At 35.5% G+C, this 23,919-nt stretch overlaps 2 protein-coding genes across 5 annotated transcripts; one reads left to right on the top strand and one right to left on the bottom strand.

Moving 5' to 3' along the window:
• Nucleotides 1-1,498: 1,498 nt before the first annotated feature.
• LOC108560100 (uncharacterized family 31 glucosidase KIAA1161) lies at nucleotides 1,499-13,359 on the top strand. Of its 2 annotated transcripts, none has more exons than XM_017917544.1 (6): nucleotides 1,499-2,292; nucleotides 5,756-5,835; nucleotides 10,883-11,033; nucleotides 11,096-11,972; nucleotides 12,031-12,887; nucleotides 12,944-13,359. In XM_017917544.1, exons 1-6 carry the CDS (start codon nucleotides 2,074-2,076, stop codon nucleotides 13,259-13,261), a joined length of 2,502 nt encoding a protein of 833 aa, XP_017773033.1. In that variant the 5' UTR covers nucleotides 1,499-2,073; the 3' UTR covers nucleotides 13,262-13,359. The 2 variants fall into 2 exon arrangements, with proteins under 2 accessions (XP_017773033.1, XP_017773034.1); XM_017917545.1 differs by lacking the exon at nucleotides 1,499-2,292 and adding an exon at nucleotides 5,396-5,668.
• A 2,707-nt stretch (nucleotides 13,360-16,066) lies between these two features.
• On the bottom strand, nucleotides 16,067-23,877 carry LOC108560098 (microtubule-associated protein futsch-like). 3 transcript variants are annotated; one of them, XM_017917540.1, is made up of 3 exons: nucleotides 18,721-23,877; nucleotides 16,797-18,678; nucleotides 16,067-16,735 (listed from the first exon to the last, which is right to left on the bottom strand). In XM_017917540.1, the coding sequence occupies exons 1-3, from the start codon at nucleotides 23,791-23,793 to the stop codon at nucleotides 16,566-16,568; spliced, it is 7,125 nt and encodes a 2,374-aa protein (XP_017773029.1). In that variant the 5' UTR covers nucleotides 23,794-23,877; the 3' UTR covers nucleotides 16,067-16,565. The 3 variants fall into 3 exon arrangements, with proteins under 3 accessions (XP_017773029.1, XP_017773027.1, XP_017773028.1); XM_017917538.1 differs by having other exon boundaries at nucleotides 16,797-21,646; nucleotides 21,680-23,877; XM_017917539.1 differs by having other exon boundaries at nucleotides 16,797-21,656; nucleotides 21,690-23,877.
• Between the last annotated feature and the right edge of the window lie 42 nt (nucleotides 23,878-23,919).

Here is a 23,919-nt window from a genome sequence, read left to right as displayed (position 1 = left end):
ATATAATTTCAAATTTAGTCGTTATTTAATCTCAATAAATTACAATTTTTCCAACTCATCTGCAGTACCTAGGCATGATAAATTGACTAATTTCCATATTGTTTATGAATAATAAACACATTGAACTTAATAAAAATGGACCTTGAACTTTCCTCACTTTTAACTTATTATTTTTATCTTCCTTTGTCTGCTTCGATTTATAATTATATTTTGGCAGACAGTACGACTTTCCCTCATAAATAATATCAAAACAAAAAGTAACATATTCAAGTATTTTTAAGTTATTTGAGCAAAAATATATTTTCTAATAAATTATTTATTTCCAAATTTTGTCCATGTAGAAAATAATGCGTTGTGTAATAATAATAAAATAAACAAACATGTTTTGTTTTAGTGCTAACATAAAATAGAAGAAATAAAGTAGTTTTATAGGAATGAATATTAAAAAAAAAAATCAGCGCTTATTGTATATGCTTCACATTATTACGAGATTCGTAGCGTGTCAATAATAATGAACGCGTGCCACTTAAGTATATCTACAGATAATAATAATAACACTTCTTGCGCGAATAACAATTTATCAACTGTAATTCAAACACATTTATAAAGCAACTGAAACACTTTGTTACAAGTTTTTTTTTACTCATTTTCAGTTACTATTTCTATGTCAATGTTTGCATTCCAATAATAATATTTTGCTATAATTGTAGATTTTCATATTAAGATTCGATATTTATGTTGTAGAAAAGCTCTTTGAAAGTGTCAAGGAAATATCAATTACATCCATTTGCGTACCGACCTATTAAATTAATATCTATTTTATTTCTCTATCACGAACTTTGTACTGTTCAAAATGCAGTTTATTAACAATTTATATATATTTTTTTTTAATTGAAAATACCAATTAATAAACTTGTTTATTTAGTAATTGAATAATTGATAAAAATACAGTTGAATAATCAGAGTTTTGATAGAAAAAATGAGTTACAAATGTGATATTTTACCATTAAAAAATATACAATAATGCGTTAAAAGTACACAAAAAAATCGGTTGAAGAATCTCATGGTTCATGACTAGTTTTGAGTGAAACTTTAAAAACCAATTATGAGTGAGTATGTAATGTATAAATAATGTTTTAGTACATTTAGAACAGGAAATATTGATGGCAGCAATTACCAAATGCTTTTTCTTAACAATTAATTCTATACGCGTTTCAGTTTAGTTGTTTTTTAAATTGTATTATAAGTGTCCCATTTGTCTTGTAAATATGGGCAACTTACTAAATACGATAGAATCTATTGCTCAATCGGATAATGAGTAAAAAAAATGTGATGCAAAACCATTCACGAGTCGGTGCGACGCGACGGGAATGCAAAAACGCGATTGATCCAATGGAAATGCAAATGTACTTTGCAAGATCGGCGTCCGTTCTAATTAAAACCTGGCAAACAAATAGCAAGACAACGATTATTTACATATAAAGGCAAATGTTAATCAGTTAAATATTTAGTCTGCTCGTATGGTTTGTTGTGGAAAAACGCGCGCTCTCCCGCGAAGCCGACACCTTTTATTTTCCACACACACACACATATTTTAACAGCACGATCATCTTCTGCACAGTGACGTAAACCCACTGCAATCCGTTTCCTCCTCGAAAATCCCCCAGAAGAGACAGAGAAAATGTTCGCACTGTAAACAAAAACCGAAAAGCGACAGATAGAGCCGAGTGTTTACATCGTTCCAATTCATTTTACTCATTTTTTTCGTCTGTCCCGCTTTGCGTCGTCGGATCGTCGCAAAAATCGATTCAATTGAATACCGCTGGTCAGCTTTGTCCGAGAGCAACAAATTTGTTTCTGTTATTTGTAATTCGGTCGTCGCGTCGGAATCCTTTTTATTGTTCTTCAACTCATTAGTTTTCAGCGATCCGGTGTCACCGGACGATTAATTTCTTTTTGTTTTGCAAGACATTTGCATTGGAGTTTCACTTTTCACCTTCTTGACGACGACGTGAATCGCTAATTCGATTTGTTTTGGACAACATGTAGAGAAAGAGTAGTCGGCAGACGGATATGAACGGGTGCATTAGGTTTAAGAAGTTCAAGAGGCGAAAGGTGCATCACCAGACGCATCATCAGATTCCTGTGATCATCATCGATTCACCGGTCCACTCGGAGGTTTCTCTGGATGGATGCGATGGAGCTGGCGAGGATTGCGACGGATTCCGGCGGAACAGCGTCTCTCTACCGAATCTGGATGAGTTTGAGCTCAAGGAATCGAATAATCTAAAGGTTAGCACTCATCGGAATCGACGATAAATTGCTTTGTTGTTCAATCGAGTCGTGTTATGCAATTGATTGCTTCGAATCGGATTCGGGATGTTATGGAATTCAGAGTAAACACAAGAAACGCTGTCTTAGTAAGACACTGAGATAAGATAAGACGGACAACAACAAGTTCATAACTCCAACAGAAAATAATTCAGTGAAACATAACTATTTCTTAAAACTATTTTAATAAAACTTATATTATTTGAGAATCATCTACCTAAATATTAAGATGTGATTTGTAATCATGATAATTAGCAGACATGTGATGTAAAGCTGTAATCTTTATATTTTCCAATTATTCTGATGATCTTATACAAACTGCATCATTAAACTCAGTCAGTTAATGCTAATTAAGCAAACCGCAAAGTATTAATAGTTATAACGTAAGTAAAATGTGGAATATACGTTAATTAAATGCTTCATTCTTCAAAGAATTATCTGGTAGAAAAGAATCAAGAACATTCAGGAAATATGCATTAATGAAGACAAAATATTTTGTCTTGTATTTGGAAATTATCTTTATATACTTGTGATACTTGATACTTGTGTTTTTTGTTAGTGTAATAAGTCTTAACATTACACTTTGATCATAGCTCATAAAGCCACGAAGCGATAAGTCTTAACACTACGTTCATTTTCACAACATACACGGCTATACAAATAGAGATATTGCATTTGGTAAATTAGTATACAAGTGTCCAATAAATCAATCACATAAATTAGTAATATTACTTTTTTTTCGATCTATTTTAAAGACGTACTTTTTTCCATTGTTCCAGTTATCACTTTTAACGTTGCATTCTGATTTCAAATAAACATAATTGTTTTTTTTTCAAGTTTTGAGCCAAGATAAATGTTTGTCTTATAATTATCGACTTTACAGAATCGTTCAATTCATGTTTTACGCGTGATAAATTTGTTTCAACAGACTGGTTTAATTGATATACAAAACCATTGTAAATCGGTAGTGATTAGCGAATGTTTAGAATGAAAATTTTAGAACGTTATTTTTCAAGTAAACTGTACATTCTGATAGTTGACATTATCCAGTTTTAGTAATTCTATGTAATTAAAATCTTCTATAGAAAACCAATTATTATTTTCTTTCTGTTAATTTTGTTACTTTTATTCTATTCTAATGTAATGCAGTCAGCAGTTGCAGTTGTTCAGTTAACGTACACAGTGCAATTAAAATTGACGTACGCTAAACGAATATGTGTTATAATTTACGTATTAGACGTTCATATGAAAATTATGAACATCGATTTTTTCCAGTATTTTGTGTATTTCTCAACAACCCTTTAAGATAATTACATCATCGACCACACAATTGAAAGCTCAATACTTCACCTTTCCAAAGAGCCTTTTGGCATCTTCGTGCTGTCGCCGAGTGACTTGCTGCAGAAGTTGGAAAAAAAAAGTGAATAGGATTTTCTTCAATTTCGTTGTTTAGTTTAGAGATCCGACGAGTTTTCACGTTTTTTTTCTTAATCACACGAAAATTACGAAACTTTTGTTGCATTTTAAGAATGCGTAAGATGGGTGCCAACCTTACATAACGGAATAAACGATTTTTTTTAGATTTTTGTGATTTTCTCGACAACCCTTTAAGATAAGTACATCATCGACGACTCAGTTTAAAGCTGAATACCTCACCTTTCCAACGAAACTATTGGCATCTTCGTGCTGTCGTCGAGTCGCCTACTACGAGCTGTAGAATTTGGAAAAAAAAGTGAATAGGATTATCTTAAAAATCACTGTTTCCTTGAGATCCAACAAGTTTTTCTTAATCAAACAAAAATTACGTAACTTTTGTTGCATTTCATTATTGCGTAAGATGGGCGCCACCCTTACGCAACTCTTTGTGAAACAAAATTTACGTAATTTTCGTTACGTAACAGGGAATAAACGATTTTTAGATTTTTTTTTTAGATTTTTGTAAATTTCTCGACAACCCTTTAAGATAATTACATAATCGACCAAACAATTTAAAGCTGAATACCTCATCTTTCCAAAGAAACAATTGGTATCTTCGAGCTGTCGTCGAGTCGCCTGCTACGAGCTATAGAAATTGGAAAAAAGTAAATAGGATGTTCTTAAAAATCACAGTTTTCCTTGAGTTTTCACGTTTTTTTCTTAATCACACGAAAATTACGTAACTTTTGTAGCATTTCATTATTGCGTAAGATGGGCGCCACCCTTACGCAACTCTTTGTGAAACAAAATTTACGTAATTTTCGTTACTTAACAGGGAATATACGATTTTTCGATTTTTTTTTTAGATTTTCGTGAATTTCTCGACAACCCTTTAAGATATTTACATCATCGATCACTCAATTTAAAGCTCACCTTTCCAATGAAAGTATTGGCATCTTAGTGCTGTTGTTGAGTCGCCTGCTACGAGCTGTAGAAATTGGAAAAAAAAGTGAATAGGATGATCTTAAAAATCACTGTTTTACGTAACTTTTGTTGCATTTCATGATTGCTTAAGATGGGCGCTACCCTTACGCAACTTTACGCAAATTTACGTAATATTCGTTACTTAACAGAGAATACACGATTTTCAGTATTTCTTAGAGATATTCGTTCGTTACTTCGGTTAGAAGAACGTAATTTAGTATGCATTTAAGCGCAGACTTTGTATGTTATTTTCTTGTGTGAAATGATAAATAATTGGTTATTGTTTTGAATTGAATTGAATTTTGCAATGAATGTATGAAAACAAAATTGCTTAATGTTCTTGGAAGTAGTTGTTAATAAAGAGCGATCAAGTTTCATTGTTTACGAGACCCGCCAGATGCAACATTATCAATCAATCAAGAATGTAGTTATTTACAACATTATTCCTCTAGATTTCTTCGAGCCTCTCCGACGGACGGCGAAGTTCTGCGTTACATAAGCGGCGGCGGCCGTACGCGTACGTTGATTTGATGTAATTGTTGAAAATGATCGTCCTTGGTTGTGAATTACGGCAGTATGTTCCACCGCATCACCATTATCATCGTTTATCTTTCTATTGTTTTGTTCTCTTTTTTTCTGGTTGCTTGTATTTTCAGGAAAACCCAGGAAAATCTGGGTGCCGTTGGGCGGCTGGAGGCATCTGTCGATACGCTCGTTTTGTGTTTGCCGAACAGTTTAGTGCGATCTAAACGGTTTTGTACTGAAATCCTCCGTGTATAATGTAACACGATAATTGGTCGAAATTGTGATGTCGTTGTGACATTGGCTTCGGTTTAGTCGCGTCCGCATCTGTCGCGAAATGTGCGCCACTCCGATTGCTGTTAGGAAATTGGAGGAAAAATTTTACATTCCCGACGACAGCGATACGCAATCCCAAGTAATCAATGCCAATTAAGATGATCCCGTTCGAAGATCGCCGTGGTGGCATTATTTTGCTAATGGTTTGCCGTTTTCTACGTTTCAGACCTCAGAAAATGGGATCCGAAGCGATTTCACCAACAGCGAGAACGACTTTTCCGACGTCGAAGACTTCAGACCCAATGGGTATGTCCATTTACATTTTAACTTCTAACTCTAATTCAATCAATCAATCAACATTTCTATCTACAATTTGATAATTGCTAGCTTTTCAAATTATCCAACAAATCAATTATTAAGTCAAAGAAGCTGCAAATTCATCTTGATCTAATAATAACTAATCAGTAGTAGCCATCAACATTACTTTCTTGAAATCAACTCAGATTTTCCATTGAACAAACCATTAAGTAGTCCATATTTCGATCTCATTTTTACAATTAACTTATTCAAATCATTACCAACATTTCTTATTTTTTTTCCCATTAACTAAAAACTAGTTAAATACAAGCAATAAACATGAACAGTTTCTATTTTCTCATTTTTTTTCTATTGCGTTTCAAAATTTTCACCAATGCCGAGAAAACCTATTATTTCGCTGTGGAATGAAGTGATTAACGCGACGCAAATGTGAAATCTCCTGTTAACAGCATTTATCTCTCTATTTACCCATTCGATTTGCAAATTTCAATCACGTACACCCGAACACGGAGCTCACCATTTGAAAATTTGAATTTGACGTATAAGAAGTTGCATACATCGAAAAATCGTGGCCATACAAATTGATGAATTATTCTTAAGTGATGGAATGTATCCAGTATTTCCTGTTGTTTAGTTTACGTAAAGTTAAGCAATGTCTTTTGTTGATTGATTTTGGATTGGAAATTATGGATAAATGTTATGATAAAATTACTTGTATCAAGTGGAAATTTATATTATTAACTAAATACAGTTGAAGAATCTTATGGTCGATAGTCAGTTAGAAGATATGTAAAAAGTTGTAAAAACTTCACTTTATTTATATATTTGAAATCATTGTTTTAGCGAATAGTAATTTATACAAAAAAACAACTTAAACTAGATAATGGGAAACCCCTAACCAAAACTTACTCATAATTCTAACACATATTTTCCCTGATTACACAATTTCAAATTAAATTATGTTTTAAAGCACAATCTAAGCGAAATAATATGATCTATTATATACTGGGTGGCCCAATTGAACTGCAACCAACTTAAAACTGCTGTAACTTTTGAACCGCTGGTAATGTTGTGTTCATATTTCGCCTAATGATAGCTGATTTTATTGTTTACTAGTCTACGGAAGAATTTGCTTCTCAGTTTTTTGGAAAAAAAGTTATTCGCAATTTAATTCAAACGTAATATTGTGATAGCCCAATAAAAGTGGGTATTGTTGAAGACCTCAATGTGAATAAATCTTTCGTGTCTCGGACCATAAAGATGCTAGTAGTGTTACAAAATCCTATTTTTGTGGTAGGTAAAAAGCTACATCTGTGGCAGAAGTGGTTCGGAAAGTTAAGGCTAAAATTGAATGAATATATCGAAAATAAGCATGCAACGAATACTGAAAAACGAACTCAAAGTGAATCTTTACAAGTTCTAAAAAGGACAAGATCTCACCGATGTTCAAAAAGAAACTAGGCTTGATAAAGCGAAGGAGCTGTTGCGCTTGCACGAACGCAGCCAATATCGTTTTGTCTGTTGAGAAAAATTTCCCAATTGAGAAATTCGTAAACAAACAAAATGATCGAATTTACTTGGAAGAGAGGTCAATTGGAAATTTAGACAAGGAGTCAAGTTTGTAGAAGTTTGGGAGTCTGTGACGGTAGATGGTCAAATCTACGCGACTTCTCAGTATAGGGCATTTTATAGACGAAAGTGTTAATGTGCTCAAGAAAGCCCTTCTTCCTGAGTGGAGGAAGATTCTGCATGTTCACATTCCAACTCATAGCCATAGTTCGCACTAAAGGCGACCATATCGAAAATTTTAAATGAATTCAAAAAATTTAATGGTTTTCCAATGGTTTTTGCTTATGGTTCAATAAAATCCAATTTCAAATAAAAAAAATACAGCCTTCTGAAAAGTTGCCCTGTAATAATAAAAATGACTACTGTATTACTATAAAAGTAGTTCAAATGTGTGTAGAAGACTGACTACAATGTTAAGTTGTAAAAACATAATTGTATATTAACTGAGAATAAATTAGTTTGTAACAAATACTTGATACTAATAAATAATTCATTTTTAATGCATTAAATTGTAATTAAAAATTACTTTCCTATCACTATTAACATTCGTAATTATATACTATAAGTTGTTGTGAAAAATGACCTTTATATTTTACGCATAAAAAACAAAAACAAAATCAAATTCAATAATACAATTTTACATTTTCGTTCAGTTTATTTGTGTCAAGTGCTATAATTTCGCACAAGGTTACAAATGTTAAACGCATTTCGTGCAGAATATATTCAATGCTGAAGTTTTCTTACAAAAATAACACTCATAAATTTATTGTAAATTTATATTAAAAACGAGGAGAAATTTCATGTAATTGTTTTAAATTTTATTCATATTTAAGATATTTTCGTTTTATGTAATAATTCTGGAAATATAAGCAAAATGAAATGGATAGAAATTCCAATAAAAATTAAATTGGAAACTTTCTCTTTACACTGTTGTAAATTTGATTTATAGTAGGTTTTGTGTTATATTGAATGAATAAATGGAGATCAGTGGGTCATTTTTTTTAATAATGAAATCATAATAATTGTGTTTGTTTTCATTTAGTTTATTTTTTTCAATAAGATGCAAGATTTCATTCAAATTAGTTATGAAACTTTCATGTTTTGATATAGTTTCATATTAAGATACAAATCCAGTTTTAATAATGTTCATTGTTTTGAGATTTTCTCATATATTAAGAAAAAAATTAATTTACGTTGTCTTAAATTACTTTTTTGCATTTAATAAATTAAAACTTACAAATTTCACTTACTTTAAGTTAATATGTAAGCAATTATGTGTACTTGAATGCATTTTAAGAACAAATGAAATATTGTTGTGAAAAGTAAATGTCTAGGATGAAATACAAATCATTGATTATGTCTAATTAATGTATATTTCTGCTGCGAATCGAGACCTACTTTTGGTGAATTTGTAAACGTAATTACGTATACTTGAATGCACTTTAATAACGAACGAAAGATCGTGGTGAAAAGTAAATCTGCAGGATCAAAGAAAGAAGGAAGAAAAAAAAACATTGATTACGTGTATTCAGAGGAGAGAACGATAATTATGGAGGAAACTTATCATTGGAATAAAACGAGTTACAAATATAGATTAAACATACTTGCAAAGCGCCATTATCTCGGTCAATATTATCTCTGAGCACATAGCAGAGAAACACACACACACACAGCGTTATTGACAAATAATTATTCGGTTTATTCAGTTGTGAAACGCACCGTAATGAATCTGTTATACGAGTTTGTGTATCAATAAAAAAAAAAGGAGAGGAATAAGAAGCTACAGTAAAACAAGAAAAGAGAGTGAAATAACTGCTATGGTAGTTAGTAGCAGTGACGGTCGAGCTGTCGGCTATGTTTGACTCGGGTGTATTTTATAAGAAGCGAAAACAATATATGCTTGCCGCAGTAATTATCGCAACTTTGTTTACTTACGTGTATCATATCGGATCTCGTGATTTGGTTTTGGTTTAATTTCTTGTATAGATTCGAGGTCTGCTCTTGCAGTGGTGCGAGGTTCGGTTTGGTAAACGATGAGCGACGATAGTAGTAAAGTTAGTGAAACGGTGAAAGATGTGGAGAAGAACGAGAAGGATGTCCAAGAGGAAGACAGCGACGATGAATTTTATAAGTATAGTATTTCTTGCAATTATTTATTTGTACATGTAGAAAGAAAAAGTTGGAAAGGAAACTTTGATTCGCAATAATTATTAAGTGGTTTATAAAAACTAGAGAGATTTAATGAACAACATCACATGACTACGATTAATATCAGAGCAGAAAAACGTATAGAGATAGATTTTTGTTAAATTTAACTTAAATTCATAAAAATAATTTATTTGTCAGGGTTTTCTCATAATTTGTAATCGACCACTTGAGATGTGTGTATCATCTAATTAGTGTTGTTCTACTAATCCCACATTGGGGGTAATGAGTAAGTTTCTTCCATCCTCGAGAAATGTGGCAAATTTTAGTAAAATTTCAGTTCGAAAAATTTATAAGATTTTCTTGAGACAAAAATGGATAAATTAATTGTAATCCTTGAAGAAAGCAAATGAAGACAGCGACGATGAGTTTTATAAGTATAGTATTTTCTTGCAATTATTTATTTGTATATATAGAAAGAAAAAGTTGGAAAGGAAACTTTGATTCGCAATAATTATTAAGTGGTTTATAAAAAACTAGAGAGATTTAATGAACAACATCACATGACTACGATTAATATCAGAGCAGCACAACAAAGTATAGAGATAGATTTTTGTTAAATTTAACTTAAATTCATAAAAATAATTGTATTTGTCAGGGTTTTCTCGTAATTTGTAATCGACCACTTGAGATGTGTGTATCATCTAATTAGTGTTGTTCCACTAATCCCACATTGGGGGTAATGAGTAAGTTTCTTCCATCCTCGCGAAATGTGACAAAATTCAGTTCGAAAAATTTATAAGATTTTCTTGAGAGAAAAAATGGATAAATTATTGAGATCACAGCTGTAAAATTGTAATCCTTGAAGAAAGCAAGCAATGACCTTTGCGAGCCTCGGCAAACAATTTACGATTAAATGCAGATGAGATTTCTCTCATTGGAAGTCGCGCGAAGCAACAAATTCAGTTCACTAGAGGTCAATTTCGTCTGCGGATGGAATTAGCTCGGGTAATTCCGAAGAGAAAAAACAAGAAAAACGGAGAGTCGTCGCGTTTCGTGTTACTTTCTTCTTCGCGTTCTTCCCATGTGCGCTCATTATAAACTTCACCGCAAATGGTCCGCTTCCGATGATATCATGAGTGGAGTTCAGGAAGGATTCATCTGAATCAATCCACGTTCAAATGCAACAACCGAGGGGGTCGACAATCTGTAAATGAGCCGGGGCAATTTGTATTGTAGCGCGGACGGAGAGTGCGTGTAGTGTTGTAGTTGAGTTGAGTCTCGTCTCGACCCAGACTCATCGTTTCTCGTCTTCTTGCAGAGTGCCGTTACGGCATGCCAGGAGGAAGTCCATCACACTTTCACCGAAGATGTTGAAACCCCCGGGCGACGATGAATCGGGAAGCAATTCACCGGGGAATTCGATCACGTCCATCAATTCGCTCGCAAGTCTGCTCAGGGAGAAGATGCAGGTATAGTTTATTTATTTCTTGGATTAGGAAATTGAAAGTTTATTTTTATTGATGTTGTTTAGATGCTGCCGACGACGATAAAGAAGAAAAAGCCAAAGGATTACAAGATTCGGGCGTTCGTGGGTTTCCTCTTCCTGACGATAGTGCTGTTAGTAGGGTTGGCGTACGTGCTCTACCATCAGAAGGTGCTGCAGCGCGCGTACTTCGATAAGATTAAGTTCAGCAAAGTGCAGAGGATCATCAAGATTTACAATGCCGAGGGTGTGGATATAGTGCAGGGTCGACTGGGAACCACTCTGAATTACGATAAGGTTCTTCCGTGTCTGGCGGAGGACGATAGGAACGATGGAAGCATATGCATGGAGTGGATGCATCGCGCTCGCCTCTATCTGCACTTCTACGAGCTGCACGAGGACGTCAGGTGTTATAACATGAAGTGGATCTCGCTTTCGAAGGATCTCGAGCCGACGGATTGCATCGATCTGCACGAGAGCGGCCACTGGTACGGTGGAGGGCAGAACGCTGAATCCGCGTGGCCCTTGGAGAAGGGCGGCCACGACTTCGCACCCTTCGTAACCGGAAGAGTGGATAAGCATCAGTGGGGCAACGTGCTGAAGAGGTATTTCATAAACTCGAAAGGAGCTGCTTTAATCATCGACGATAAAACACCTCTGTACACGGCTATAGAAGGCGACGGCGCGGAGAAGAGGTTGTGCTTGAAAGCTAAATACGACGACTTCGCCTACGTCAATCGCAACACGCCTCTTCCAGTCTTGAATTACAGCATCTGCACCAGCCCCAACATGACGCAACTGCACTCCTTCATGAGCGAGAAGTCTCTGTACGACGTGCTCAGACCCAACGAGGTCGACGACATCAACAAACTCATCTCCGAACCGATCTGGGAGTTTCCCTCCGGAAGAGACAACTTCACCGAAGGTAAATCTACGATTGAATTGTGAAACGAGCATATTAACAACAAACGAATATTTTACAGACGCAATCTTCGATTACATCGCTAACATCAACCAGAATTCGCAGCTAGGGCACGTGCTTATAAACGAGTTCTGGCAGAGGCACGTGGGGGACTTCACCGTGGATAAAGAGAGATTCGCGACGTTCGAGAAAACGTTAGAGATTATCCGGAGGCGAGGTTTTCGCGTCGTCTTCTCCATCCAACCGTTCATATCCACGGAAAGCTCGAACTTCGCGCGAGCGGTTAAGAAGAGGATACTGATTTCGGAACGATCCAGCGACAGGAGGATACCGGCTTTGACGCGGTACAAATACGCTGGAAGCGCTGGCATGCTCGACGTCACCAACAACAAGACGATGCCTTGGTTATTGGATAAACTCAAGAATGTGATCAACGAGTACAAATTCGACGCTTTCTACCTTGACATAGGCACTGCTTACAACGTGCCGCATTACTACCAATGCGAGAAGACTCTAACGAATCCGGACGAATACAAAAGTATTTTCATCAACAGCCTTCAGCAGACCAACAACGTCTTCGCCGTTAACAGCATCGTCGATAAACCGTCACGACCGACTTTCGTGTCTCTCCCAATGTTCGATTCCACTTGGGACGGTCTACGGCAAATAATACCCACGGTCTTAACTTACGGTTTAACAGGGTACATTTACTTGATTCCTGGGGCAGTCGGCGGAGATTACAACGTTCCTCCGATGATCAACGGGACAGTCACGCTTCCTGATAAAGAGTTGTACATCCGTTGGTTGCAGCTCTCAACCTTCCTACCAGTCACACATTTCACTCACGTCCCTTCTGTTTACGGTGATAGCAAAATCACCGAAATAGCCAGAACCTTAACAATATTAAGAAACCAAAAGGTACAACAACAAATCTATTAATTAATATCAATATCTATTAATTGAATTGGTTTCAGGTTGTTCCACTCTTGAAGAAATACGTGAACGAATCTTGGTACATGGGAATGCCTCTGATACGTCCCTTATGGATGCTCGATCCCAACGATCCAGTATGTCAGACGATAACAGATGAATTTTCAGTTGGCGAAGGTCTTATAGTTGCTCCGATCTTGCATTCCGGGACCAGAGAAAGGGAGATTTATCTTCCGGCCGGCGTTTGGAGGGATGGAATCGACGGGAGCTTGAGGAAGGGCAGCAGGTGGACCCACGACTATAAAGTAGCCGAAATGGAGATTGCCTACTTCGAAAGGATGCCCGACAACACGAGATTCTAAACAAGACTTTTACAAATAATTCCAATTATTATTATTATTTTTTTTTGATACATATTAACCAGTTTTGTGATATGAAAAAGAACAAATCAATAATCAAACCACGCATAAGTATATTTTCGTACGTAGAGGTGTTTATCCGTTGATAGTATTATAAACTAAGTGCTTTAATTAGTTTCTCTAAGATTAATAAAACTTATATAAACAAAATTTGGAAATCATTAACCTTAGATCAAAAACAAATTAAATTCATTGCAGGATTTGAAAGGATAGAAAAAGGAAACAACATAGTTTTTTTTTATAGGTTTTTGTTTTATTTTTAAATCTCATACATATCCCATACATTTAATTGCGGTTGAATATATGTAAGTTTTAACATTTTTTTTTTATTTATTTTTTTTTAAGCTAAAGGATCCGATTTTGACTAGAAGCTATATATATACTTATACATATATATATATTTTAATATATACTTTTTTTTTTATTATATATATTCTCATTAAATATTTTTTTTTTTTCATATATAATATAATTAATTGAAAAAGAGTGAAATTTGCACATAATAAATTTTACAGAGTCAATAAATATATAATAAGGATAATTAGAAACAACGCAAATATAAAGTGACGAATCTTCTGTTATTATTTCCTCATATTTTTTAACCACTTCTCTTGTTGAAATTACTGATGAAATTTCAATGCGTTCTGCAAGTATTGTGCGTAAAAAAAAAACAACAAAAGTAGTTAATCGAATGAGTTAGCTAATCCGGATTTAGTTTTTTAGTGGATTATTTGTTCTTTTTTTTGTTGGATGAAAGCTTCAAATTTTGCATTGAAATTCCATCAATTTCCAAAAAAAAACACCCAGCAATTCCGTCCTTCTTCACTTCACTTCGCTTCAAACCGGATGTAAACAATCTCTTTCAATTCTCTCCATCCCAAGGCATTTCATTGATTAGCACCAAACTTACATATATAGTTAACAATATTCATTTATTGTGTACTAGATTACAAGCTCAAGAGTTTCATCTTTCATTAAACAATTTAGTTAAGTTTCCGAATTTGGTGCTCTCCTTCGGGCCGCCGTTGGGTCCGGAGGTTACCATCACTTCTCCATCTTTGCCTCTGTCCCAGTTACCATCTGGACCCAATGGAGACGCGAACGGAGAAGCCTGTAAAATTTCCGCTAAAAAATATTTAATAATCATAATTTAATTATATAATAACTTCATCTCCTTCCTCCAGTACCCCAGTTCCAGTCATTCCATAATCTCCTTTCATTTAAATAGTTTTTCTTTATAAGCTCTAGCTAAATAGGCCTTAGATATAAACGAAATATGAAAATATCGAAAAACATGAGAAACGAAACGATAAAATAAATCAGAACAAAACAAAGTAATAAACGATACAAAATAAATACACAGCTTAATATCAAACAGATTAAATAGTATTAGTTTTGGGTAATCTCGAAACGCTAAACTCTAAAATCCTCCATTTAATATTCTCGATTTCGAAAGTGCTGCACGTTAAATAAATACGAGAAGCTTATTACATTACACGTAGATAATAGTAGTACATCCATAAATACATGTGTGTTTATATATAATAATAATAATGATAATGAAACAAATTGAAATCAGTAGTTATTTTAAATAAATATTACAAAACTTTCTTTATATGCGGAAAGTCTTCTCATCTTTGGCGTAAAATATAGAGACGAATGCTACGCGGTACAAATCAAATCGAATTTTCCTTTCTTCTTTCCTTCCTTCCATTTTCTAACCGAAAATAAACTCCTAATAAGAAAAATAATTTATGGGTATCACATCAGATATATAGGTTTTCTTTACTTATAAGTTTCATCTTCTCTTTTCTTTAAATCTTAATAACATTGAAAGCAACGGAAACAATTATATAGAAAGCACCAACTGTCAAAAAGAATCCTCGCTTGCTTTATTTATTTATTATAATCGTTTGTTTGTTTTCAATCATTTGTTTTTGTTTTTGTTTGGCAATGTATGATTTTGAAAATATTTAGATGCAGTTCAGCGATTCAGCGGATTGTCTTCTCCTCTACAAAATAAAACAGATTTTAATATAAATTTAATATAAATGAATCGAGTGGATTGAATTACTTTACAGGTTGATCATGTTCTATATAGTTGCTTCTCGCGCACCTAAGATATAGATATATATAGATAGAGAGAGAGAGAGCTATTGATCTTATTTAGCCGACGAATAAATTTATTTAGTTCTTAAAATAGTATTCACTAAAGTATCTAAAGTATCTTTGTTTACACACGAATTACGCGCGCCGACTGTCCGAAGTGTCCGCTAATCGTTTCGCTCCGGTTTCGGCGCAAACACATTTATTTATTTTTTATTTTTTCATCTTCTGTTTAAATTCTTTAAATATATATATTTATATACTTAATTAATTAATTCATTAATCAATCAATCATACTTCTTTCTATTTTTTTCTCCACGTCCAAACATCTAGAAACTTCCATCGATAAATTGAAAGTCTCGGATCAAATAAGGGCGACCAGTCGGATCGAGAGGGCTGTAAACAAATAGAAAATAAATTGGAATTTCGCGCGACCCGACCGGTCTTTTCACCACCCCCCACACTAAACATCATCATCATCATCATCAAAGTGAAATTTATAATAATAAAATATTCTAGCTTCCAACGAAATATTCCCAATATTCTTAATACACCAGTCTAAAAAGTTAGATTTTCTTTATCATTTTAAACTTTACTCTTACTCACTAAGTTTTAATTTCTCTCTACTTCCTCCATATTTTCTTTTTTTTAGTTCGCTTCTTGGTTTCTCAGTTTTACATTTTTTTGGTTTTCAATTTGGTTTATCATTCGCGTTTCATCTTACTTTGTTTCTCGTCTACGTTAAATGGATGTGTTTCATTGTTCAGAAGAGGTTATCATTATTATAATAAACGTTTACTTTACTCTAGGAAGATTTACGATCTCAAGAATATTTATTACATATTTACTTAATATTGGCAATAAAATTTTTACGAAAGATGGACGTGTGTTGTTTTCATATTATATTATTTTTGCTTTGTTTCGGTTTTTTGCTTATATTGATTACATTCCCAATTTGTGTGTGTTTCCTTTAAATTCGTTGTGAAAATCGAATTTTCATGTAGTTACGGTTTTTTTTATTTGCTGTTATTTCTTGATGCAATGTAGTATGTAGTGTTAGTTCTTGTTCTGGTCAGATGAATGATTAGCGATGATTTGTTTTTGTTTTCTTCAGTTACATTCTGGACTGACTTTGGAGCGTTTAGAACTCCAAACGATACGCTGAGCAGGAAGTCTCGTGGTCTTGCAAGTTGATGGTGCATCTGCTTGCTGACGGTGATAGATCAATCTTGAATTTGGTCAAAAGCTCTTCGTTCTCCGCCACCCAATAACCCAGCACGTCAGTGTCGTAGGTTGGAATGATAGTCACTTCTGGAAATTCAATAAGAAAACGATTAAATCTTATTGAAAATTGTTTGTTTTCAAGACTTACCTAATTCTTTATCTTCCCAGGTTTGTTTGGCTTCCAGAAGTGCGTTGTAAACCTCCTTGCTCGGTTCGATTCCGGAGAAAACGTAATACCTGGCGCGGACTCTCTTAAAGAAATCGACGTAGGTGTAATACGAGTTTCCATGATGAGGTACGTATGTCAGATCGACGTATACCGGGTTGATTTTCTTCTGCTTCTTCGAAGGCGATTCTGCCCTCTTCTTATCATCATTCAACTTGTTCTTGGCCGAAACATTCATCGGCAATTTCCTGTCCTTCTTCGGAGTTCCCTTGTTATCCGCGGGAGGAGCCGGGCTCGGTAAACCCAGAGGTTTTCCCCAAGATTCGATGGGATCTCTTTCGGTGGGCAATTCGTGTCCGATGAAGCTCGATGTCATTAGATCCGGTTCCGCTGCAGGAAGAGCGGACGATGTAAACGCAGTCTCTTCGACAGTTTCCTCGTCGTCGCTGGGAAGGGCGCCGTAGAAAGAGGTGTTCATTGGATCCATCTTCATGCTGTGACCCATCTGGGAAGTTGTGCTTGCGTCCTCTTCGTCCTCCTCGTCGCTGTCGATGCTAGTAATCGGCGGTATCACAGGTTTTTGCGCCTGATCCAGTTTTAACTCGCAGGACATGTCCTTGACTATGGGACTGACAGGAACGGTGGGCGGTGTAGAACTGCCCGGGATATGCTTTTCGTGTTTCAGTATCTCCTGCATCTCTTTCAACTTCTCGATATCGGCAATGTCCGGTGTGGATTTACCGCTGAGGCTGGAATCTTCTACCTTTTTCGATGGACTCAAGGTCTCGGTGGATGGACCCGCCACGCTAATGGAAGGCTGCTGAAGAGATCTCTCAACGTTAATGAAATCCTCGACGGACTGCTTAATACCGACGGAAGACTTCCTCGAATCGTCACCCTTCAAATCGGGACTCGATTTGCCGGAAAGCAGAGACGAAGTTTTAGTGTTATCAGAGGTGATCGATACCTTCCTCGAGTCCACTGAAGATTTACGAGAATCCTTCACGTCTGGAGTGGATTTACCAGAATCCTTTACCTCTTCCTTCTCCTCCGTCTTAACGTCGTGAATTACATCTCCGTTCATAACTTTATGGATTTCCTCTTTCTTGCACGAAATTTCGATGGTCTCCTCCATCATTTCCTTGCACAAATGCGACGAGGGAAGGGTATCCTCTTTCTTGAGGCCAACGTCTTCAGGCTCTTTAATATCCGGTGTCTGCTTGCCGGATTTAATATCCGGTGTGGATTTACCTGAAACTTCCAAATTGGATTGATAGCTCGGCGATGATTTTCCGGAGAGCATCGTCTCGGTGTCGATTTTGCTGTGAACGTCTGGTGTGGATTTACCAGAGGTCAACTCCTGTTTTACGGGTGTCGATTTCCCAGAAACATCCAATGAGCATTTATCACTGAGCTCAGATTTATCTTTCCTCGATAAATCGGGAGTGGATTTTCCGGACAGGATTTCTTCCTTCAAAATATCAGGAGTCGATTTTCCAGATTGCAACACGCATATATCTACAGTACTCTTGTATTCCTTCAGTTCTGTTGCCTTTTCATCGATTTTCTCCTTTACTTCCACTTCAGTAGCAACACTTGACTTAGTTTCAGGACTAGATTCGTCGGATTTAAATTCCTCTTTTTCCATGATCTTTTCAGACAGCATAACATCTGATTTTGTGTCTACGGTAGCTTTCACATCTTGACTAGATTCTGGTTCCGCACTCTTTGCAATTTCTGTTTTGATTGTTTCATCAGCTTGGGTCTCGACAATATCAGATTTCTCTACCTCTTTTTTGCTTTCAATACTGCAAACTGCACTTACATCTTCTTTATCTGAAATCTTCACATCCACTGGTTTAATTTCACAGACTGCTGATTTAATTTCACAAACTTCTGGTTTAATTTCACAAACTGCTGGTTTGATTTCACAAACTTCTGGTTTGATTTCACAAACTTCTGGTTTGATTTCACAAACTTCTGGTTTGATTTCACAAACTTCTGGTTTGATTTCACAAATTTCTGGTTTGATTTCACAAACTGCTGATTTAATTTCACAAACTTCTGGTTTGATTTCACAAACTTCTGGTTTAATTTCACAAACTTCTGGTTTGATTTCACAAACTTCTGGTTTAATTTCACAAACTGCCTGTGCAGAAACATCAGTTTTCTTGGCATCCATTTTTTCCTCTTTAAGTTCCTCTTTGACGACAACACTTTCTACTGCAATTGGTTCTTTGATTTCTTCCACTTTTTGTGCGTTCAAATCACATGTATCCAACGGTTTCTGATCTTCTACTTTTGGCAAATGACATATTGGTGTAATGTGTTTGTCCTTTTCGGATTGCTCAATACTGTCTTTCTCCAGTACCGTTTTATCAGTGTCCTTTTGTTGATCTTCAATTCCAGAAAATTCTTCGACTTTAACGTCACTCTTAGTTTCTGGTTTGTCTGACTTAATTTCTTGTTTTACTTCAATTTCATCAGATGAAGTCAAATTTGTGTCTAAAGCAGTTTTCTTAGATAACTCTTCTGTTTCATGCTTTTCAACAACCTCTTCGACTTTTACTTCGTCAATATCCTTTTTGTCCTTCTTCTCGGGAATATCTTCGCACAACATCTTTTCGGAAACCTCCATTTTCTCAGGGGTGCTTTTTCCTGATATGTAACCGTTGCTGTCGGGTTTTTCACTTAGAGTCGGAGTGGATTTCCGTGACATTTCAAGAACTTCGGGAGTAGATTTTCCTGACAACGACGCCTCGCATGCTCTATTGTCAGGACTTGACTTCCCTGAATCTTTCTTATCTTGTTTGGTATCCTTAATATCTGGAGTTGATTTTCCAGAGTCAGCCTTTTCCATTGGGCCACTGGCTTCATCCTGTTTAGTTGACTTATCAGCAGCGTGTCCATTCTTTTGCACGGTGTCTGGTGTAGAACGTCCAGAGCTATCAGAACTTTTGGCGAAGCTGATGGATCCAGGTGGACAAATTACAGTTTCTTCTCCTCCGTCCTCGCTGGAAGCAGTCACTAACATACGATGCACGGGCTCACCAGTTTCAGTCCTCGCAGACTTTATATCGGAAATCATCTTGGAAGACGCTTCCAGAAGCTCGTTCGAATTTTTGATCAGGTCACTAATTTTTGTGTTGTTTGAGTTAGAATCCTTCTTTTCATCATCTTCTGAATCCTCTTCCTTGATGGGAGTGATGACGCCCGGTAAATCGGACGTAGGAGAGTCAAGAGTGGTGATGTGAGTTTCCCTCAATTCGGTAGTGTATGGAGTAAATGTAGTGAATGAAGTGATTTCCAAAGGAATCTTTCCTTTGAATTCTTCGAGAGGAGCCTCGGATTTTAATACTTCCGCAACGCTGGCCACGATCTTAGCAACATCGTGTTCACGTTCTTTAGGCGATTTTCTACCTAAATCAGATTTGTCAATGATTTCTGGAAGTTTGCAGGCCACTGACGATTCTGGACTTCCCTTCGAATCCGGAGATTGAACTTCGACTTTCACTTTATCTTTAAGATTATCAACTTCATTGATTAAGTATCCCTCGATTTGCTTCTTCGAATCGGCTTCTTCCACGAGAATCTCCTTAACCTGTTCAATGGTTTCCTTCACTTCATCAACATGCACTTTAATTTCCTCTTGAATTATTGATTTCTCTTCAACAATTGCAGCTTTAGCTTCCTCCTTTACTTCGACAATATCTTTCTTCATGTCTTCTTTAACTTCATCGACTTTGACGTCATCTTTAACATCATCGATTTTAACTTTTACGTCATGTTTAATTTCATCAATAATCTCCTTAATTGCGTCAACCTCTTTCTTGACAACATCCATAATTGCAGCACTTACTTCACCTGATTTAATTACAACATCATCTTTAATTTCATCGACTGCGGCTTTAACATCGCTCTCAAATTGTTCCTTAATGCTGTCAGTGATTTGAGTCTTGGCGTCGTCGGCTTTGATTTGAGCTTCCTCTTTGATTTCATCAATCTTCTCAAGGATGGCGTCGCCAATCGTTTCAACGCTTTCAATTACCAGTTTGGTCTCTTCCACTTTAGCCTTAGCATCTTCTTTTAATTCAAATACCTTCTGGACTACTTCTTCTTTAGCATCCTTCAATACACAAAGATCTTTCTGCATTTCCATTATTTTAGATTTGTTTTCTTCGGTTACAGTTTTAACTTCATCTTGAAGTGCAGTCACATCATCCTTCAAAGAATCCATTTCATACTTGGCGGTTTCGATAGCTGCAGCTTCGGTTTCTTCTGCTTTTTCTTTTAATTCGTCTTTAATTTCAGCAACTTGTGTTAAAGTCTCTTCCTTTACATGCTTAATATCATCGACTTCTTTTTGGATACTTTCGATAATTGCCTCTTTGGTAACTTCAAATTTGACGGCAACCTCTTCCTTGAACTGATCAATGTCCTTAGTAATTTTGACTTTATCTTCTTTCAAAGTGTCAATGTCTTTCTTGAGATCGTCAAGAATTGTTTCTTTAGCTTCTGCAGCTGCCGATTTTGCTTCTTCTTTGAAATCAACAACGTCTTTAATAATCTCATCTTTAACATCACTAACTTCCTTCTTAACATCTTCAACAATGTCCGTTTTTACTTTCTCAGTTGTAACATCTTTAGCTTCAATAATCTGCTCTTCAATATCCTTCAGAGCATCAATCTCTTTCTGTATATTATCAACTTTCACGGTAGTCACTTCCTTGATATCATCCACTTTCTCAACAATATCATCTTTAATAGAGTCAACAGTTTTCTTAATATCTTCAGCAATTTCTTGTTTGATTTCATCCGTTTTCACTTTAGCCTCGTCTTTAATTTCAACTGCTTTGTCTACAATTTCGTCTTTAACGTCCTTCAGAGCTTCGATTGTTTTCTTAGCATCCTCAATAATAACATCTTTGGTATCTTCAACTTTTGCTTGGGCCTGTTCTTTGATTTGCTCAATACCACCAACAATTTCATCTTTTATAACTTTCATTTCTTCTTGAGCTTCGGCCTTCTTATCGTCAACCTTCTGTTTGATTTCGTCAATATCTTTAACTACTTCATCTTTAATTACTTCGATTTCTTTTTTGACGTCCTGAATGGCCTCACCAGTGGTTTCTTTAACTTGATCTTTGAGTTCATCAACATCTTTAGATACTGATTCTTTAATGTCCTTTAGTGTATCAATTTTCTTCGAAACATCTTCAACTATAGCAGCTTTTGTGTCTTCTACAGTTGCTTGGATTTCTTCAACTTTTTCGATAGCTGCCTCTTTAACATCTTTGACATCTTTCTTAACTTCTTCAGCCATTACATCTGTAACTTCTTTTACATCCTTGATGATATCTTCTTTAGTTACTTTAAGATCGTCTATTTCCTTTTTAGCATCCTCGACAATCTTCTCTTTAGTTTCTACCACCCTTTCAACAGTTTCTTTTAGGGATTCAGCTTCCTTTTTAATTTCGTCTGAGATGACGGTCTTAATATCATCCATTTTTTCATGAGTTGCTTCCTTCATTTGGTCAACCTCTTGAATTGCAGCATCTTTAGATTCCAGCACCTTTTCTTTTACTTGTTCAATTGCTTTCTCTGCAGTTTTGATTTCTTTAGCGATTTCCTTCTTTTTATCATCAATAGTTTCTTTAATTTCTTCAACGTCGGTTTTTACTTTCTCTACAATATCATCCTTGATTTCCTTCACTGCCTCCTTAGTCTCATCGACTTTACCAGTAAAGAAAGATTTGATTTCTCCAAAGATCGACTTTCTCTTTTCTCCCTTCTTTTCCTTCATTTCTTCTTTAGCAGGTTTAGCACTTTCTTTTTCAGACTTCTTATCACTTTCTTTGGCTTCTTTAACAGCTTTGTCACTTTTATCATCCTGAAGAGTTTGTTTGTCACCAATTACTTCAGTACTCTTTCCTACTTCTGCTACCATACTGTCAATGCGGCTTTGAATCTGTTGAGCTTGTTCTGTGGTGATTGGTTTTATCGTGCTCTGCACATGTGGTAATATATCAGGTTGCTTCTCGATTTCCAACGTAGTACCAAAGAACGAAGATAGTTTCAATGATGCATCATATCCTGCAGCTTCATCTTTCTGCTCTACGTGCTTCTTGTCCGTCACGAAAGGTACATCATCAATGACGTAATCATCCAAATAATCATCTGTAATTCCGTTTATTTCTGGAGCTTCATCTCTCTTCTCTTTAGATTTATCTTCAACAATAGTTTCAATTTGTTGTTCAGTGGTTTCAGGTTTACTATCTTCCATCTCTTCCTTCATTGGTTCGGACTCAATTTCAGCTTTCTTGGCCTTTAGGCATGCCTCTGATTCATCTAAATCCTGTTGAAGTTCAAACTGTCTTACCCTGGATTCAATAATTCTGGATATTTCTTCAGTGCTTTTATTTTCTCTTTCGAATCTTGCAAGTTCCTCTTCAGTAATAACCGGTTGGAATTTTTTAACAACAGGTTTAACGTCCTTAATCTCGGACTCAAGTTTTTCAGCAAAATCTTCCTTTTCTTCTGGTTTCACTTCTTTCTTATCTAAAGATTCAATTTCTTTAGTTTCTTTTGCGGGTAATGATTCTGTCTGTTTTGTAGAATCTATTTCTGGTTTTATTTCTTTCGTTTCTGGAACTGCATCTTTAAGATCCTTGATTTCACTTTCTGGTTTTAGTTCTTTCTCATCTATCATCTTATCCTTCATTTTTTCTTCTTGTATGCTTGTTTCTGGTTTTACTTCTTCCTTTTGTGAAACGTCTGGCGATATTTCTTTCTTATCTAAAATCTTCTCTTTAGCTGGTATTTCCGGTTTTGATTCTTTTTCTTCTTCTTTGAGAATTGAATCTTTAATTTCTTTAGTTTCCAATTCTTGTTTAATTTCTTTCTTCTCCAAGACTGCTTCTTCTTCTTCTTTCAAATCCAATTCTGGTTTTACTTCTTTAGTTTCCAATTCTGCTTTCATTTCTTTCTTCTCCAAGACTTCTTCTTTAATTTCCAATTCTGGTTTAGTATCTTTCTTCTCTACGACTTCTTCTTTAGTTTCCAATTTTGGTTTAGTATCTTTCTCCTCTACGACTTCTTTATTTTC

Source organism: Nicrophorus vespilloides, unplaced genomic scaffold (assembly GCF_001412225.1).
Source record: "Nicrophorus vespilloides isolate i.1.1-1 unplaced genomic scaffold, Nicve_v1.0, whole genome shotgun sequence".
Lineage (NCBI taxonomy): Eukaryota > Metazoa > Arthropoda > Insecta > Coleoptera > Silphidae > Nicrophorus > Nicrophorus vespilloides.
This window is presented reverse-complemented; position numbering and strand designations above follow the sequence as displayed.